This window comes from Ovis canadensis, chromosome 25 (assembly GCF_042477335.2).
Source record: "Ovis canadensis isolate MfBH-ARS-UI-01 breed Bighorn chromosome 25, ARS-UI_OviCan_v2, whole genome shotgun sequence".
Lineage (NCBI taxonomy): Eukaryota > Metazoa > Chordata > Mammalia > Artiodactyla > Bovidae > Ovis > Ovis canadensis.
In genome coordinates this window covers 60,957,118-60,971,784 of record NC_091269.1, presented here as the reverse complement: position 1 = coordinate 60,971,784, position 14,667 = coordinate 60,957,118, and the positions used below count along the sequence as shown (strand labels likewise).

Here is a 14,667-nt window from a genome sequence, read left to right as displayed (position 1 = left end):
AATTGACTCAGAGTCATCATGCATTTTCTAAACTAAAGGGCCATTAAAAGGATAATTATAATTGCATGGGATATGTTGTGTATGTTTGATGTTCTCATCTCTCTCTACCCTGCCCTGTGCTCTGAGACTGATCCGTATGGGTGGGCGTCTACAGGCTCCCTCGCCTCTGGCTCTCAGTGTTTTCTGTTTTGCTTGTGGTTGTGCCACTCAGCCCGTGGTATCAGTTCCCCACAAGGATTGAACCTGTGCCCCCAAGAGTAGAAGCGAGGCGTCCTTACCAGTGAACTGCCAGGGAATTACTGCTCAGTGGTTTTGAGAGGGGAGGCTCCAGCAGGTGAAATAATGGAGGAGAGTGGGGCCAGGGTATTTATCTCCCCAGGTCCCCCCTGCTGAGTGAGCACAGGTTGTTGCATTTCTCTGGCCCAGTGGTCTTCTCCACTCAGCTACTGTCTTCTGAACCCATGTCCTCCCATGATCCCTTCAGGACCAGGGATGATGTATCTATTAGTTCATTAGGGCTGCCATACAAAGTGCCACAAAGTAGGTGACTGAAGTCACAGAACTTAACTTCTGTGCAGCTCTGGGGGCCGGAAGCATGAGATCAAGGTGTTGGCAGGGCTGGTTTCTTCGGAGTTCTCTGTCGTTGGCCTGTAGATGGTCATCTTCTCCCCGTGTCTGCACACGGTCTTGGTTCCATCTTTCTGTCCTAACCTCCTCTTCTTATAAGGACACCAGTTACATTAGGGCCCACCCTCATGACCTCAGTTTAACTTAACAGTTTTTAGGGTTTTTAAAGACCCTATCTCCAAATACAGTTCTGTATTTGGATGTCCTGGGGGTTAGAATTTCAAATGAACCGAGGGATGCAATCTAGCCCAAAACAGATGGCAACAGAGGCTCCTGGCCTCTCACTAGCCCCACCGTTACTATCCCATCCTGAGTTGTTTTCCTAAATCCTGCCCACACCTCTGTAAACACTGTTACTAACTCTCCTCAACTACCTAGTCTTGGTGTACCATTTGCTTCCTGTCCAAATTCTGAATGATTTATAGGGGCTCACCCAAAGAGTGCACAGTAAAAAGGGGACCTCATTCTCAAAGTGGTAACCACTATATACCTGGGAAAACTGCTCTCCCATTCAAGCACTCCAACTAATATCTTACTAATGCATTACTATTTTCAATATTTTATTCAAGGCATGACTAGAATTCTTTATTCCTTTTGAGAAAAGAAACAAGTTATTTTGATGCGGGATGGCTCTAGGCATATGCAGATTGGCAACGCCAACAGGACAGATACCGTGCCATTACTGAGTGTTACAAGTACACTTCCTACCCCCTTTTCCTACTCAGACCCAGAAGGTCCTTCCCACAGTCACTAACTCCCAGAAGACTCTCTGGCGCTGACGCCTGGAAAATCCACCCTCTCCCAGAGCAGGAATCTCTGGGCAAAGAAGCTGCTGGTTGATACAGCTGCCACCCAAAGGGGGCTACTCCTTCCTCAGGTGAAGCTCAATTTTCTCCCTTTGTTCTGAACCTGTGTTCAGAACAAAACCTGTGACCGTTTTGTTTCTTCAAACGTTCCCAGCTGAATTGTCACCCGGCTCAAAAATCCTCCTTTTTGATCTGAGGACAAATATTAAGTGACTGACTAACGCAATCAAGACACCGACGTAGGCCCACTATGTACACACACCACTCGGGGTGCGTATGTGTGTGTGTGTAAGAGGGGGAACAAAGATAAATAAGCCCTCTCCCTATTCCTCACGTACTAACAGCCGTGCCAGATGACATTTCAGCCGGCTACTGAAGCGTGCGGAGCTCCAGACGGCTCCTCTCCCCAAGCTTATTTTCTCTTTGGGGTTCATGGTTGTCAGCATAGTCGCTCGGCACACTGCGTATCCCTCTCTGCCTTTTCTGGAAACATTCTTATTATACCTTCTTTCGATTCTGATAATCGCCTTTACTAAAGATGTATTTTTCACCACGCGTGAAGCGCAAGCCACAATGCAGAGATCAGCAGCCAGGACCACTTCCGCACTCGGCTCCCAGGTAGAAAGCAAGGCTGCGTCACGAGCTCAAACCACGTGGCCTCACCCGGCGCAAAGCCACCCCGCAGCCGGCGCATGCGCTCTAGGCCCCGCCCGCGCCCGGCTGTCGGGTCAGTCCTGGGGGCGGCGCTTACGGCGCAGGAGACGTGAGGACGCACGCGCCGCGCCCGGTCCTAGTCCAAGTTCTGCGGCGGCTGACTGCGGCTGCTGCGTGTACGTCTCCGTACGGGTGGCCGCGCGGCCCAGGGGTGAGTGTTCTGGCGGCCTGGTTGAATGTCAGGCGGGACAAGTCCGGGGCCCGCGCCGACTCTCCGGGCGGCCGCAGCCCCGCCTGGACCCCTGGCGGCGGGGCCAGGGGCGGCAGCTTCGGCGCGGGCGGCCGGGAGCGGGCCCTCGTGTGGGCGCGCGGCTGTCGCGCCAGCCCACCTGCGGCCGGAAGTGCCGCTGGGGAGCGCTCACCTGGCAGGACCGGTGGGGCCGGGCGGCCGCGCCTCTGGCTCCGCCGAGGGCAAGGAGGGCCGGCGACTAAGCACCGGCTTTCCGGCTCTGTGTCCTTCCCCGCCCCCCACAATTAGGGTCAGCCCGGCCCTGTTTGATCTCGGTTAAAACTGGAGCTGTTATTTGAACGAGACGGTCGGGGTGAAAACAAGTCAGGCAGTTGATACAGTAAAGTGGGAGTATGTGAAGGAGGACTGAGCAGTCCGCATATAAATGCTGAGGCATAAAGGTTGCCCACGTAGCATCTTATCCTCGCTGCTGTCACCCTCTTCCAAGCTCCTGCCACTTTTCACCCGCACGGGTCCCAGCATGTCCATGGTGCGCTGTCTCCTCCAGTCCATTATCCGTACTGTAGTCCAGCTGGTCTTTTACAAACATAAATTGGGTCATGGCATTGTCACCCTGTTTGAAACTGTTAAGAGTCACTCCGTTACACTTGGAGAAAAATCCAGGCTCACGTTTCCCTAGGCTCCCTGTGATCCGGCCCTTGCCTATGGCTCCATCTCCAAGCACACCCCTTCGGCTTCCCAGTTCTGCACATATACAACTAAACCTCCAAACCAGTATCCAGCGCCTCCCACAGACGCCCCAGCGTTTAAAGGAGGACAATGAAGATACTGTTTTTCCAGATGGTTAAGTCTTGCAGAGTGTTAGAAGACGTTCTGTAAATGAGTGATTATCACTTTCTTTAACTCTGTAATTCATGTACAATAGAGATTTGTCAGAATGCTCCAGCCTTCTTCCAGTTTTTCAATAGCACCAACTCTTACCAGCCTTAGAAATCACACATGCTATTTCTTTGCAAAATATTCACTTTTGGCCTGTTATTTCATCCTTCAGATGGTGGTTCACATATCAGTTTATCAAAGAGGCCTCCCTGACCTCACACCTACTTCTATAATATCAGGCTCCTCTGTTATTTTGTTATAAAGAAGTCTGTACTTTCCTATAACAGTTACCAGTTATATTTCTGTGTGTGTAATTTATGTGTAAATACTTACTAATGTTGGAGAAGGAAATGGCAACCTACTCCAGTATTCTTGCCTGGGAAATTCAGTGGACAGAGGGGGCTGGCGGTCTACAGTCCATGGTGGGGGCAAAGAGTCGGACATGACTGAACCACTAAGTGCGCATATCCCAGGGAAGCCCATGTATGTAAATACATATATATATAATTCTTAAAATACGTGTCATCTGCAAGAGCTTCTAAGTTCTATGCAGACAGAAACTCGTTGGCAGAGTACATTGTCTGGTGTAATTGACTCAGTAAATATCTATTGAATGTCAGCTGATTTATTTCATTTCTGAAATTCCTCCTTCTAACGGAAACTTCCTGGTTTTCATCTCTTATTCCCAGGAGACTTGCCCTTTGGTGTATTCTCCAAGTGGCTTCTTGATCCCTTTCTTCCTTCTTTTCTCCTTTTCAGCTGCCTTTTCCTTCCTCGCTCTTCAGTGCCTCCTGGCTTGTTTTTTTTCCCCTAATCTGCCCAGCTTGGACCCCAAGGTCAGTTACGTGAAATTCTCAGCATCTTTTTGAAAACATGCATTTATTTCTAATTGGAGGGTGATTGTTTTCACCACACTATATTGACTTCCGCCACATCTCCTCAGCATCTTTACCCCAAGCGGCACCTGCCTTTCTACCCTGAAGACGCCCAACATTGGCATTTCCCCTGGGACTGCTAATTACTGAAGAAGGCAGTTGGGCTTGTTGGCAGTTCCTGGTTGGGGAGCTCGCCTCTGGAAGGCCTTCCACCCCCATCACCAGTGTTTGTTCCCCGTCACCTTTTCGCTAATACAGGTTGCTTGGTTCAGACTCTTGCTCTCCCCCACCTCCCATCCCAGCTGTGTCCTTTGACTCAGGTAATGCCCACATTTCCTGCCTTGTAGAGCATTTTCTCTGTGGTCCAGCTGAGCTGCTCTCCTCTGCATCTCTAGTTTAGGTCCGTCAGGGGTCTTCCTCCTGCCAGAGTCGGAGAGAGGTGTGCGGTGCCCTCTTCACTCTGTGCTTGCTGCTGTCTCACGCACCGCTTTCTGTGCAGGTTATCTCCCTAGTCCCCACTCGCTATTCATCCTGTAGTTTTTCTTTTTTTTTTCCCTATAGTTTTTCTTGACCAAATTTTCCTTCCCCGTCCTTTGATTACTTTATTATTCCAGTGATCTCTCTGCCATAGCCTATCCTTAGGCCTCTGTTTCCTTATCCTAAGATAACCACTGCTCAACTTTCCAAATCCACTGGAACCTTTGTAGTTTCCTTAGAACTTGCCCTATTATTTTCCACGTTTGACCATTCCTTCCTAACTCCTTATTAGACGTTTTCTCCAGACATCGTTATTTTAACTTCGTCTTTGCACTACAGAATTATTACTTAATATTTTGATTGATTAGTATATTTTTTAAGAACTGAAAAGGAAATCCTTGTATACATACAAATAAGAACAATTTAAAAATTCCAGCTAGTATGAAGGCTCGGAGCCAGAATCCCGCTCTCTGTTGAAAGTAATAGAGTGCCAATCTGATCCTTTCTCCTGGAAATAATCAGAAGGGCCCCAGACAGAGGAATTTTCTTTCTCTGCTGTTCTCGTTTAACCTTTTCAACCTGTGTCTATTTCTTATCCCCTGAAAGACTCTCTGGTCCCCGTCAAGAGCCCTGGGGTCCCTGGGGCTGTTTACTCTGCTGCTATTTCCACATCTTGTCCAGATTTTCTCTAGAGCCCAGATTCCTATTTCTGCCTGCATTCTGGCTGGACGGCTTTGGCTGCTTCCCATCTGCTTCCTTTCTGATTCAAATTTCGTGACTGAATTCACCAGTGACTCAGTTGTCCAGACCAGACTTGTTAGATTCCTGTCTGAGCCTTCCTTTCCACACGTATGAACACCTTATGTGCGTCAGATCGTGGGCCACATGTGCAAAACTCTGCCTGGGGTTTTTGAACTCCAGATCCAGTGCGCTGTGCCGCCCTCTGTGTCTACCTGGCCTCTGTATCCACCTGGCCTCTCGTCGGTGCCTCTTCTATCGACCTGCCCCACTGGCATGCTTCTGCAGTAGAGAGTGAGCCCCTCGGGGCAGGGGGACACTAAGTTCCTGGCATCTTTGTACCCTAGTGCTTGGCCACTGGCATCACTTTATTTAATGAGGAATGAGTGGAGCTTGTTAGGGAACTTGTGAACATTTCATAGAAATAAAGAGTTTATTCACAGTTAAATAAAAAGATAAGCTGTCACTTAAAAAAAAATCTGTTTAAAAGTATTTATTAGATAGAGTTCCACAGGCAGTATAGCAAACACATTTTCATTCAAGGAGTTCCTGATTTCTTGTAAAATGTGAAAGTTCCCCTTTATTCCTACCTTCTTCTGTTTCCCGCCTTCCAATGCTGCAGGTTTAGTGTGTATCTTCAGATCATTTTGAATGCATTCCATACACACAGATGTGGGTACCCATTTTTTTCCAATATAAATGCCTTCATATGACATGGCTTTTCATTTTATTTGGCTTTTATATTGTTACTGTTGAGAATATTTAATGCCAGTTTAAAACTGTTAACATGCTACAATAAGTAGCCTATGTATATGTGACTATTTCTCTGGAATAAGTGCCTAGTAATGTGCATTTTAAATCTTGGTAGATATTGCTAAACTGCCTTCCAAAAGAATTTTATGAATTTATATTCCCACCAGCATTATGTGAAGGTGGCTCTTTCTTACCTAAGTGGAGATTATCAGTCATCATGTTTTTGCCAGCTTGTTGGTGAGAAATTAAATCATGCATTGAAATGGAGTTATTTTTGAGATTTTTAATTAATCTAACTGAGGTTCTGATTTGAGTGGTATTATTTATTGTCTCTTTTCAGAGGTTTCTACTTATTGGAATAAATAGTCAACCTAAAAGTTTCTAGTGTTAGATTTGTAGAGAATCTCTCTACGAGTCTGTCTTCTTAAGTCACTAGAGCTGTGTCACGGTTGATCATGCAGCTCTAATGTAGGTCGTTTGTGCCATAATGCAGTGAAGAGGCTCACTTGGAAAGCAGCAGGGAAATGACTTCACTTGATTTGGAGAAGTCTCTGTGGGCATCACTTGGGATACTGGTTGCCAGCTTTCTCAGCTGGCTACCCCAGGGTTCTTGTTGATGATACTGCATTTCTTTTTCTGTTGTTGCTGGGAGTTTTTCTTAATTATTATCAGAACTCAAGAATGTCTATAGTTTGTGCTCTTTTAAGAGAAATAATACTTGGAAACTTGATTTTATATAATTGGAGGATTATTGCTTAGTCTTTTGAGAAATCAATCTGCTTTAATTATAAAATATTTACTTAACTTTATAAATACAATTCTATATAACTGATGGGCTTGCTGAAAAAATTTTCCCTTTTAGATAGTCTGAAGAGGATGCCAAATGAAAGAATCCCCCACTCAAGTCAAACTCAGGAGCCAGACTGTTCACAGAGCCAGGATGTCAGTGGCAGTGAAGAGGGGACGGTCAAGCAGGAGAAGGATGGTGACATGGACCTGGGGCAGAGCCTCCCCTCTTGTTCCTCTGCTGATGGACCCTCCACTTCCACCGAAGGGTGTCTCTTGGAACTTCCCAGGAGAGGGCCAGCCCTGCTGCACATCGACAGGCATCAGATCCAGGCGGTGGAGCCCAGTGCGCAGGCCCTGGAGCTGCAGGGCTTGGGTGTAGATGTCTATGACCAGGATGTGCTGGAGCAAGGGGTACTTCAGCAGGTGGACAGCGCCATCCATGAGGCCAGCCGCGTGGCCCAGCTTGCGGAGGCGGAGAAGGAGTATCGGTCAGTCCTGGACGACCTCACGTGAGTATGGACCACGTTCTCTCTCATTTTACGCACGGCTGAAAAATTAGACAGTACCTGTGGTAGTCCAGAAACTGAGGGGGTTTATAGAACCTTTAATCAGAAGATGGAGTCAGTAAGTCCTTGACCAGTGTTAAACCTGAGCATTGTAAGCAGTAGTTACTCAGTTCAGTTCTTGGCTGCTTGTTTACACATGATGTCCTGGTGAGCAGTGCTGTTCTGAGTGGCCCAGGTCTCACAAGCTTGTGTACAGATGATTCCCAGCAGAGGTGTTTCTGAAGATCTGATGTGTCCTACTCCAGATAGCAGGAGCATCCCCCGGCCCTCTCTCCCATCCTATAATTTCTTTCTAGTTTCCTGTTCCTGAAGCGAGGACCAGTCTTTTGGTACCTTTTCAGATTTGCATTTCTGGAGACAGTGAGAAATTCCTCCCTGCTTTTCCTTTCTTCCGTTGTACTTTTGGCTGTCTAAGGAATGGTGAAGTTCCAAGGAGGCTCACTTATGCTTTAGAGGAGAAACAGACCTGGGCTGTGCTGAGCAGAATGCGTTGGTTGTGGAGAGGCCTGGACCTGGGTTGAAAGAAGGGGCAGAGGACTGAGGTGAGCTCATGCTCCATTGCCAGTCTGCCCCCTCATAGCCAGTGTTCTCAGCAGAGTGTGGTGCAGGCAGGGAAGAGAAGGGGAGGCCAGGTGGAGGGGTGGAGCAGTGGGAGGGGGCAGCAGTGGGAGGGGGCAGCAGTGGGAGGGCGGGAGGGGAGAGGATAGAGCTGCTGGCCCCCCGTGGAGGGCACCGTGGCACTCTTGGCACCCAAAGGGCCTGTTTTCTGCCAGCGGTTTTCTGGTGTGTTCTTTGAGCCTCTTGAGCAGCAGGTGTTCTCCAGTAGTTGTAGTCTGACCTTCAGGTGCGAGGGAAATGTGCCCACTGCTTGCTGAGGTGACAGAGCAGGGTGCTGCAGGGTCATGAGACTGCCTGACACTCGACAGAGGGTGGCACGTGGTGCCAAGACCACCAGTAAGTCGCATTGATAACACCTTTCCTGCTGAAATCCACAAAGGACACAGACAGAAAATTACACAAGTGTAAATATTGAATTTGTCTTTTGAAAGTTGGGAGTTGCAATTCTGTGTCTATTTTAGGAGCAGTCTATTATAAATTGGCTTTTTCTGTTTGTACTACAAAGTGTAATAATATAGCAGTAAGTCTTCTAGTCATGCAAAAGAAAAATACTATCACAGATGTCTGATTTATATTAGAAAATGTTTAAATATGTTTAGTACTTTTCCAAACTCTGGGAAACTCCCATCATGGGCTTTAAAAAGCCATATTTGGGTTGCTGCTCATGGGGTAGTCTGTGCATATTAGGGGCAAGGAGTATATGGGAAATCTCTGCCTTCTCCTCAGTTTTTCTGTATACCTAAAACTGCTCTAAAAAAATCATCTTAAAGAAAAGTGTATGCATTTTTTCATATAAAAGGACAACATTGCCCATCGTTTTTTCATAGTCTCTTGAATAGACACTTAAAATGCTTATAGAATGAATGAATCAGTTTGCAAATGGGAATAAGCAGATTAAAATTAGTCAGATTAAAAAGAAAAGCATGAGCAGTCGTCTTAGATTTGTGACAGCTCTTCGAGTTCTGGTAGTGGGCAAAACGTGTTAGTCTGGTTCGGTTTCTTTTGTCTTGTAGTTAATGAGAAGTAAAAGGGACATGTTTTTAGCATTCCTCTTTTCATATTATTCTGTAAAAAATGTTACCAGAGTGGAAAATAGACATTTTCTCTTACTTTTCAGGTCATGTACGACATCCCTAAGGCAGATTGATAGAATTATTGAACAACTTGGCCCTCAAGCTGCCACCAACAAAGATGTCAGCAGGAAGCTAGACTCTGTAAAACGACAGAAGTATAACAAGGTGACTCTAGAAAACACTTAAGGCTTGGATTCTTGAAAAAAGTCATTATCTAAGCTCATGTAATATTTAGGAAATAGGTATTTCTGAAAAGTACTTGAAGATGTGGAGCAGATTTACAGTAGAGAATTAACTTTTATGCATTTAATGTTTTGGCTGTTTCCCGTTAACATCCTCGGCTTCAGGAGTGTTTCTAAGCACACATACACGTGTGCAGGCCCCTTCCCAGCTGGGAGGCAGTGCCCTGTCTTGGCTTTCCGCCTCCGCTCACGCGCTTCCGTGGCCCCCTTGCGTCGCCGCTTTCTCTCCCCCAGCTGAGGCCCCTCCGCGGCGCCAGCCTCTCGCGCCGTCTGGCCTCGCGTGGACTTGCGCTCTTCTGCTGGGCTCCTGCTTGTGCTGACTGTCTCCACCGTCTTTCCCGCCAGCGCGGCCCTGCCCACCCCCGACACTCACGCGCTCTCTTCTAAGAGGCCGGCCTTAGGCGTTCAGCTGCCGCCCAGCCGCACTGACTGGCCTGCACTTAGGGCTGTTGGACTTAAGGCTAGGGAAGTGTCTATTACTTTTGACATTGTTCTTACGAAGTCTGAAACGTTTCTTTAGACCCTGCGTGCACTCCGTAACAACGTGGCAGGAGGCAGAAATGACTGGTTTTAGTCACTCTCTTGCTGCCGTCCAGAGTGACTGACAGATGGCCTTGAGCTGGCGGTCGATTCACTGCAGCGAGTAGGGTCCTCACGACGCCTGCTTGGGCTTTACCTTTGGGGGTCTCGGTAGCCTTGGCTCCTTTTGCTTTCCTCTCACCGGTTCATGGTCTTCGCCACACCGCCTCCTCACTTAACTGCGTAGCAGCAGCTCACTGGTCATTGCTTATAGTGGAGTGAGGCAGCCGGGGTCTCCCCACAGCAGACAGGGGACCATCTGGCCTCTGTGGGAGCGTGTGAACAGTGGGCTTCTGGTGGGTTGAAGTTTCGAAGAGCAGCGAGGACCGCTTAGGTACTAGTCTCACTTGGTTGTCTGCTCCTGTTTTTCTGTAGCTCTTCTCTGACGTTTAGAGAGAGACTGTTCAGAGACAGGCTGTTTTAAATGAGAATTTGCTGAGAAAAAACCTGCAAGGTAAAACAAATTACAAGTCGTTACAACGTGGTGTCCATAATCAGGATGTCCCCTTGCCCCGCGCTCATGTCTGCTGTTTAAACATTCTTGGCCTTGGAAAGAAGGCCTACCACCTACCACAGGCCTCGTTAACTGGGGAGTCCCTAGGAATGCCCACATAGCTGAGCTCTGGTGATATAGGAGGAAGACAAAGGGGGGCCCAGGGAGACAGAGTAAGAGGGTCTGTCAAAATAGGTTTCATTTTCGAATGTTGTGATTGAGTAGTGTGCTGCAAAGGACAGTCACAAACGTGGTACATTATCGAGGGGCTGGCTTGTTCCACCGTTGGAACTTTGATGCGTTTCTTTGCCACGGAGCCTGTTGACCCCGTAGCCCTTTGGCTGCTAAGGTCAGAACCAAATGTAGTGATTTACCCGTGTGTGATGGGGACACCAAGAGCAGCGCCACCTTCCAAGTCAGTGGGGTCAGTGCACATCGGGCTTAGGTGCTGAGCAAGTAGCGGACTGCACCACCCGGTCAGGAGGGTGGGGACGGTGCCGCCTGGGGGAACACGCTACTTCCTGCGAGAAAAGTAGCAGTTACTCAGATAAGTTTCTCTGTAGTAATAGTAACATATGGCCCCTGTGTTTTATTTTTATTTTGCGCTTGATTAAAGTGTTTAAAATTTTTTGGTGCTGCCTTTTGTATTTAATCACTTCACTGCTATTTTTTGTATTCAACATTTACCATTTAAGGAACAACAGCTGAAGAAGATCACAGCAAAGCAGAAACGCCTCCAGGCCGTCCTTGGAGGAGCAGAGGTGAAGGTGGAACTAGGCCCCGGCAGTCTGGAGGAGGAGGATGCAGGTGAGGGTCCTGGGGATGGCATCTCTGTTTGTGAATCACTGCCTGATGCCTCTGCTCAGTGGAGGGTGTCTCTTCAGCCCCAGCCTGGGTGTTTGGACAAATACATTTATTTTCTTAGTGTCAAAACAAACACAGGACATTTTATTCTCGACACCTCTAGAACCTAGTCTAACCCTAATCTTAATAAATTAGAAATCTTAACATTTTGTATAATTAACTTCATAAAGACACCTAACATCTTGATTGAATTATATTTTGTTGACCCAGTATCATCAGTCAGCATTCATAGAATTGCTTTTACAAATCTTTTTGGGACCTATTTGACAGGCTTTCTAACCATCAGTTCTGTTGTTAATTCAGGTTATTTAATTCATGGCCATGATTTTGCTTATATCACTGCCCTGGATGGGTGTCATTTGGAAAACCTTTTGGGAAGATACATGAGCTCTGAAACGAAATGTCTTGAGTGTCAGTGTGTGTGTATGTTTAGAAATTGTTGGTAGCTATTCAGCTATTTACCAGTTGAAATACAGATTTAAGCCCTTCAAGCACATATTTTGTGCTGGCTCCATTCAGTGAGGCAGAGAATTGTGAAGATTTAATGGAGGTGATGGGAAAATGTTAGCCAGCATTGCCTCACGGGACCCACTGGGCCTGTGACCGGTGCTTCCTGCTGCTGAAGTGCTGTCGTTTCTCACTGGTAAAAAATTTTTTCTTGACCTGGCCGCCTAGAACTTGCTGTTATCTTTTGCTTCCTATTATTTGTTTGGTAAAAGTCGACCTGGGGTAATTGTTGCCTCCCCCAATCCACGAGCTCCGCTTGGCCTGTCTGTAGCAGCTGCTACTTCCCTGCCTCTCAGGAGCCATGTCTCTCTGCTGGTTTTCCTTTCAAGCCTTCTGACCATTTCTATTTAGTTGTTTTTGACCAGATTTTCTAGGCTTATCTTAAATAGTAATTACTCTCAGAATTTCTTGCTGAGCCCTCTTTTTATAATACTGCGTCTCCCCAAATAATCTTACCCCTTCCCTACGGCTTCTCTAGCCACCTAGGTTCTAGTGTCTTACAAATCTGTCCACTTACGGCCTCTCCCTTTTTCTGAACGCCTGTTTCTTATTATCTCTTTCCACTGGGGCTCTAGCCAACACTTAAGACTCCTGGTCTCTCTTGCCACCCTTCCTCTTCCATCCTTTCTGGGGTCCCTCCCATCCCCCTGGTGCTCTGCGCCCTGTCTGGAGAGGCAGGAGAGCAGAACGTCTAGGCTTTACGCACCCAGCTCTTTATTGCCCAGGTATAGACCTTGGCTACATTCTTTAACCTTCCAAGTCTGTCTTGAGATGGGCATAAGCATAGTAGACCTTCATTTCTTTGCTCCCGTGCTTTCCTGAGATTTCCTTTCCCCTGCTGTCCACATAATGACCCATCTCTTAATCGTTGTGAAGATTATCTGATTGAAGAATCCTTCCCTGGAATTTGGTGGAATAAACTTCGCAACAGTTGGCTTTGCTCCTCTGATCTGGGATGATACGAGGTGCTTGCTATCACCTTTCCTGTTACATTGCACTGGGTAGGGTAGTAATGTAAGAAAAGAAAGAAAACCATCACTATTTACCGAATGTGTGGTTGGTCATCATATTGAAAGTCCGAAAGAATCAGTGGGTATTCTGTTGGAATTACTATGTGAATTTAGCAGTGTCATTGAACAACAGGTCCGTATAGAAAAATCAGTCATATTTCTGCATATGAGCAAAAGTAAAAAATAAAAATTTATTAAAGATGGCAATTATAATAAAAATCAAAATATCTGGAAATAACTGTTAGTTTAAAAAAGTAGTTTTCTTTGGTGCTCTCTACATTAAAGACAACAAAATGTCATTGAAAAATTGAGAGAAGACAAACGAGGGAGATACGCCATGGTTACAGATGGAAGATACAATGTTGTAATGACGTCAGCTCTATCCTGCTGTAGTTCCATTCCCCCCAGCATAAACCTCAGGGAGTTTTCTGAGGGAGAGGGTGTAGGGCAGGAAGAGTAGGCTGAGGTGAGTGACGCTAGTAAGCTGATTCTGAAATTTGTATAAAAATGCATTGGGTTGGGAGTAGCCACGACAATCTTGGAAGAAGAATGAACTGTCCAGACCCGTTATTAAGCTACAGTAAGGAAGACAGCAGTGCAGCGGTGGCGTAAGGGCAGACCCAGCGCACCAGTGGGCAGAGTGGAGGCCAGCAGGCAGACCCACCCCTGTGTGGGCACTTGCATTCCTGATACATGTCGCGGTGCAGTGCTGTGGAGAAGGGTCGTCTTTCCATGAAGTGTGCTGGGTCAGTCCACATGAAGATGAAGATTGGCCCATTACATGGCATACTAAAGTAAATTCCAGATGGATTCTTCCAATGTGACGGATAAAAAACACTTCTACGTTATAACATAGTAAACACTTTCATGATCTTGGGGCAAAAATTCAACAAGACAACAAAAATACTCACTGTGAAGGAAAAGACTTGATAAATGAGCCATATTACAGCTAAGGCCTTGCGTTTGCTGAAAGACAGCATTTGAGGGAGGGAGAAGGCAAGCTGCTGCAGAATGGGAGAAAATGCTTGCAGTGTCTGTGTTGATCCAGGGACTTGAGTCCAGAAGGTATGAAGAATTCCTAGAGACCTTTCTTTTCTTCCTTTTAAAGACCACCTGTGAGAAAAATTGGCAAAAGATTTGGACATTTTCCTTAGAAGAGGCTACCCAAAAGATAGCAAATCTGTGTAGATGTTCCCTAGTTCATTAGTCATTTAGGAAAATATAAATTACAGCCACTGAGTGGTACTACTAGACACCTACCAGAATAGCTAAAATGGAAGGGCGAGAATATGGATCAGTTGAAACTCTGAAACACTGTTAATAGAACCTAAAATTGACAGAACCACTTTGGAAATGTCTGGTGTTGTCTACCAAAGCTTAATACACCCAAAGAATCATATACGTAGCGCTACTAAAGGGCGCGTCCTGGAGTACTCGCAGCAGCGTTATTCTCTGCAGTCCAAGCCTGGAAACTGCCCACGTGTCCATCAGCAGCAGAATGGAGACGTTGTGGTAGGGTGGCATAGTAGAGTTCTGCGCAGCAGCAGCAGTGCGCACCAGCCGGCCGCAGCCAGATTCAGCAGCAGGCGTGACTCACAGGCACAGTTTCGGACAGAAGCCAGACACAAGCACGGACGTTTCCGAGTTCAGTGCCAGGCCCAGCTTATCTGCAGTGTTACCAGGTCAGGCAGTGTCTTGTGGGCTAGAAGCTGCGAGACACCGTGAAGGGCAGCTCTGGGGGTCCTGGCGATTCGCGCTCCCTGAGCTGGATGCTAGCATCGAGGCGGTTTAGTCGCTCAGTCGGGTCCGACTCTTGCAGCCCTGTAGGCTGTAGCCCGCCAGGCTCTTCTGTCCATGGGATTCTCCA

General features: G+C 47.0%; 1 protein-coding gene across 3 annotated transcripts in view; it reads left to right on the top strand.

Moving 5' to 3' along the window:
• The first annotated feature begins 2,175 nt into the window (after positions 1-2,175).
• The window catches only part of ERCC6 (ERCC excision repair 6, chromatin remodeling factor), a 71,306-nt gene continuing 58,814 nt past the window's right edge, over positions 2,176-14,667 (top strand). For all 3 annotated transcript variants that reach the window (XM_069572565.1, XM_069572564.1, XM_069572563.1), the window contains exons 1-4: positions 2,176-2,298; positions 6,922-7,357; positions 9,150-9,270; positions 11,115-11,226. In XM_069572565.1, the coding sequence (XP_069428666.1) occupies positions 6,936-7,357; positions 9,150-9,270; positions 11,115-11,226 (655 nt within the window). In that variant the 5' untranslated portion in view covers positions 2,176-2,298; positions 6,922-6,935. The remainder of the gene's footprint in view (positions 2,299-6,921; positions 7,358-9,149; positions 9,271-11,114; positions 11,227-14,667) is intronic.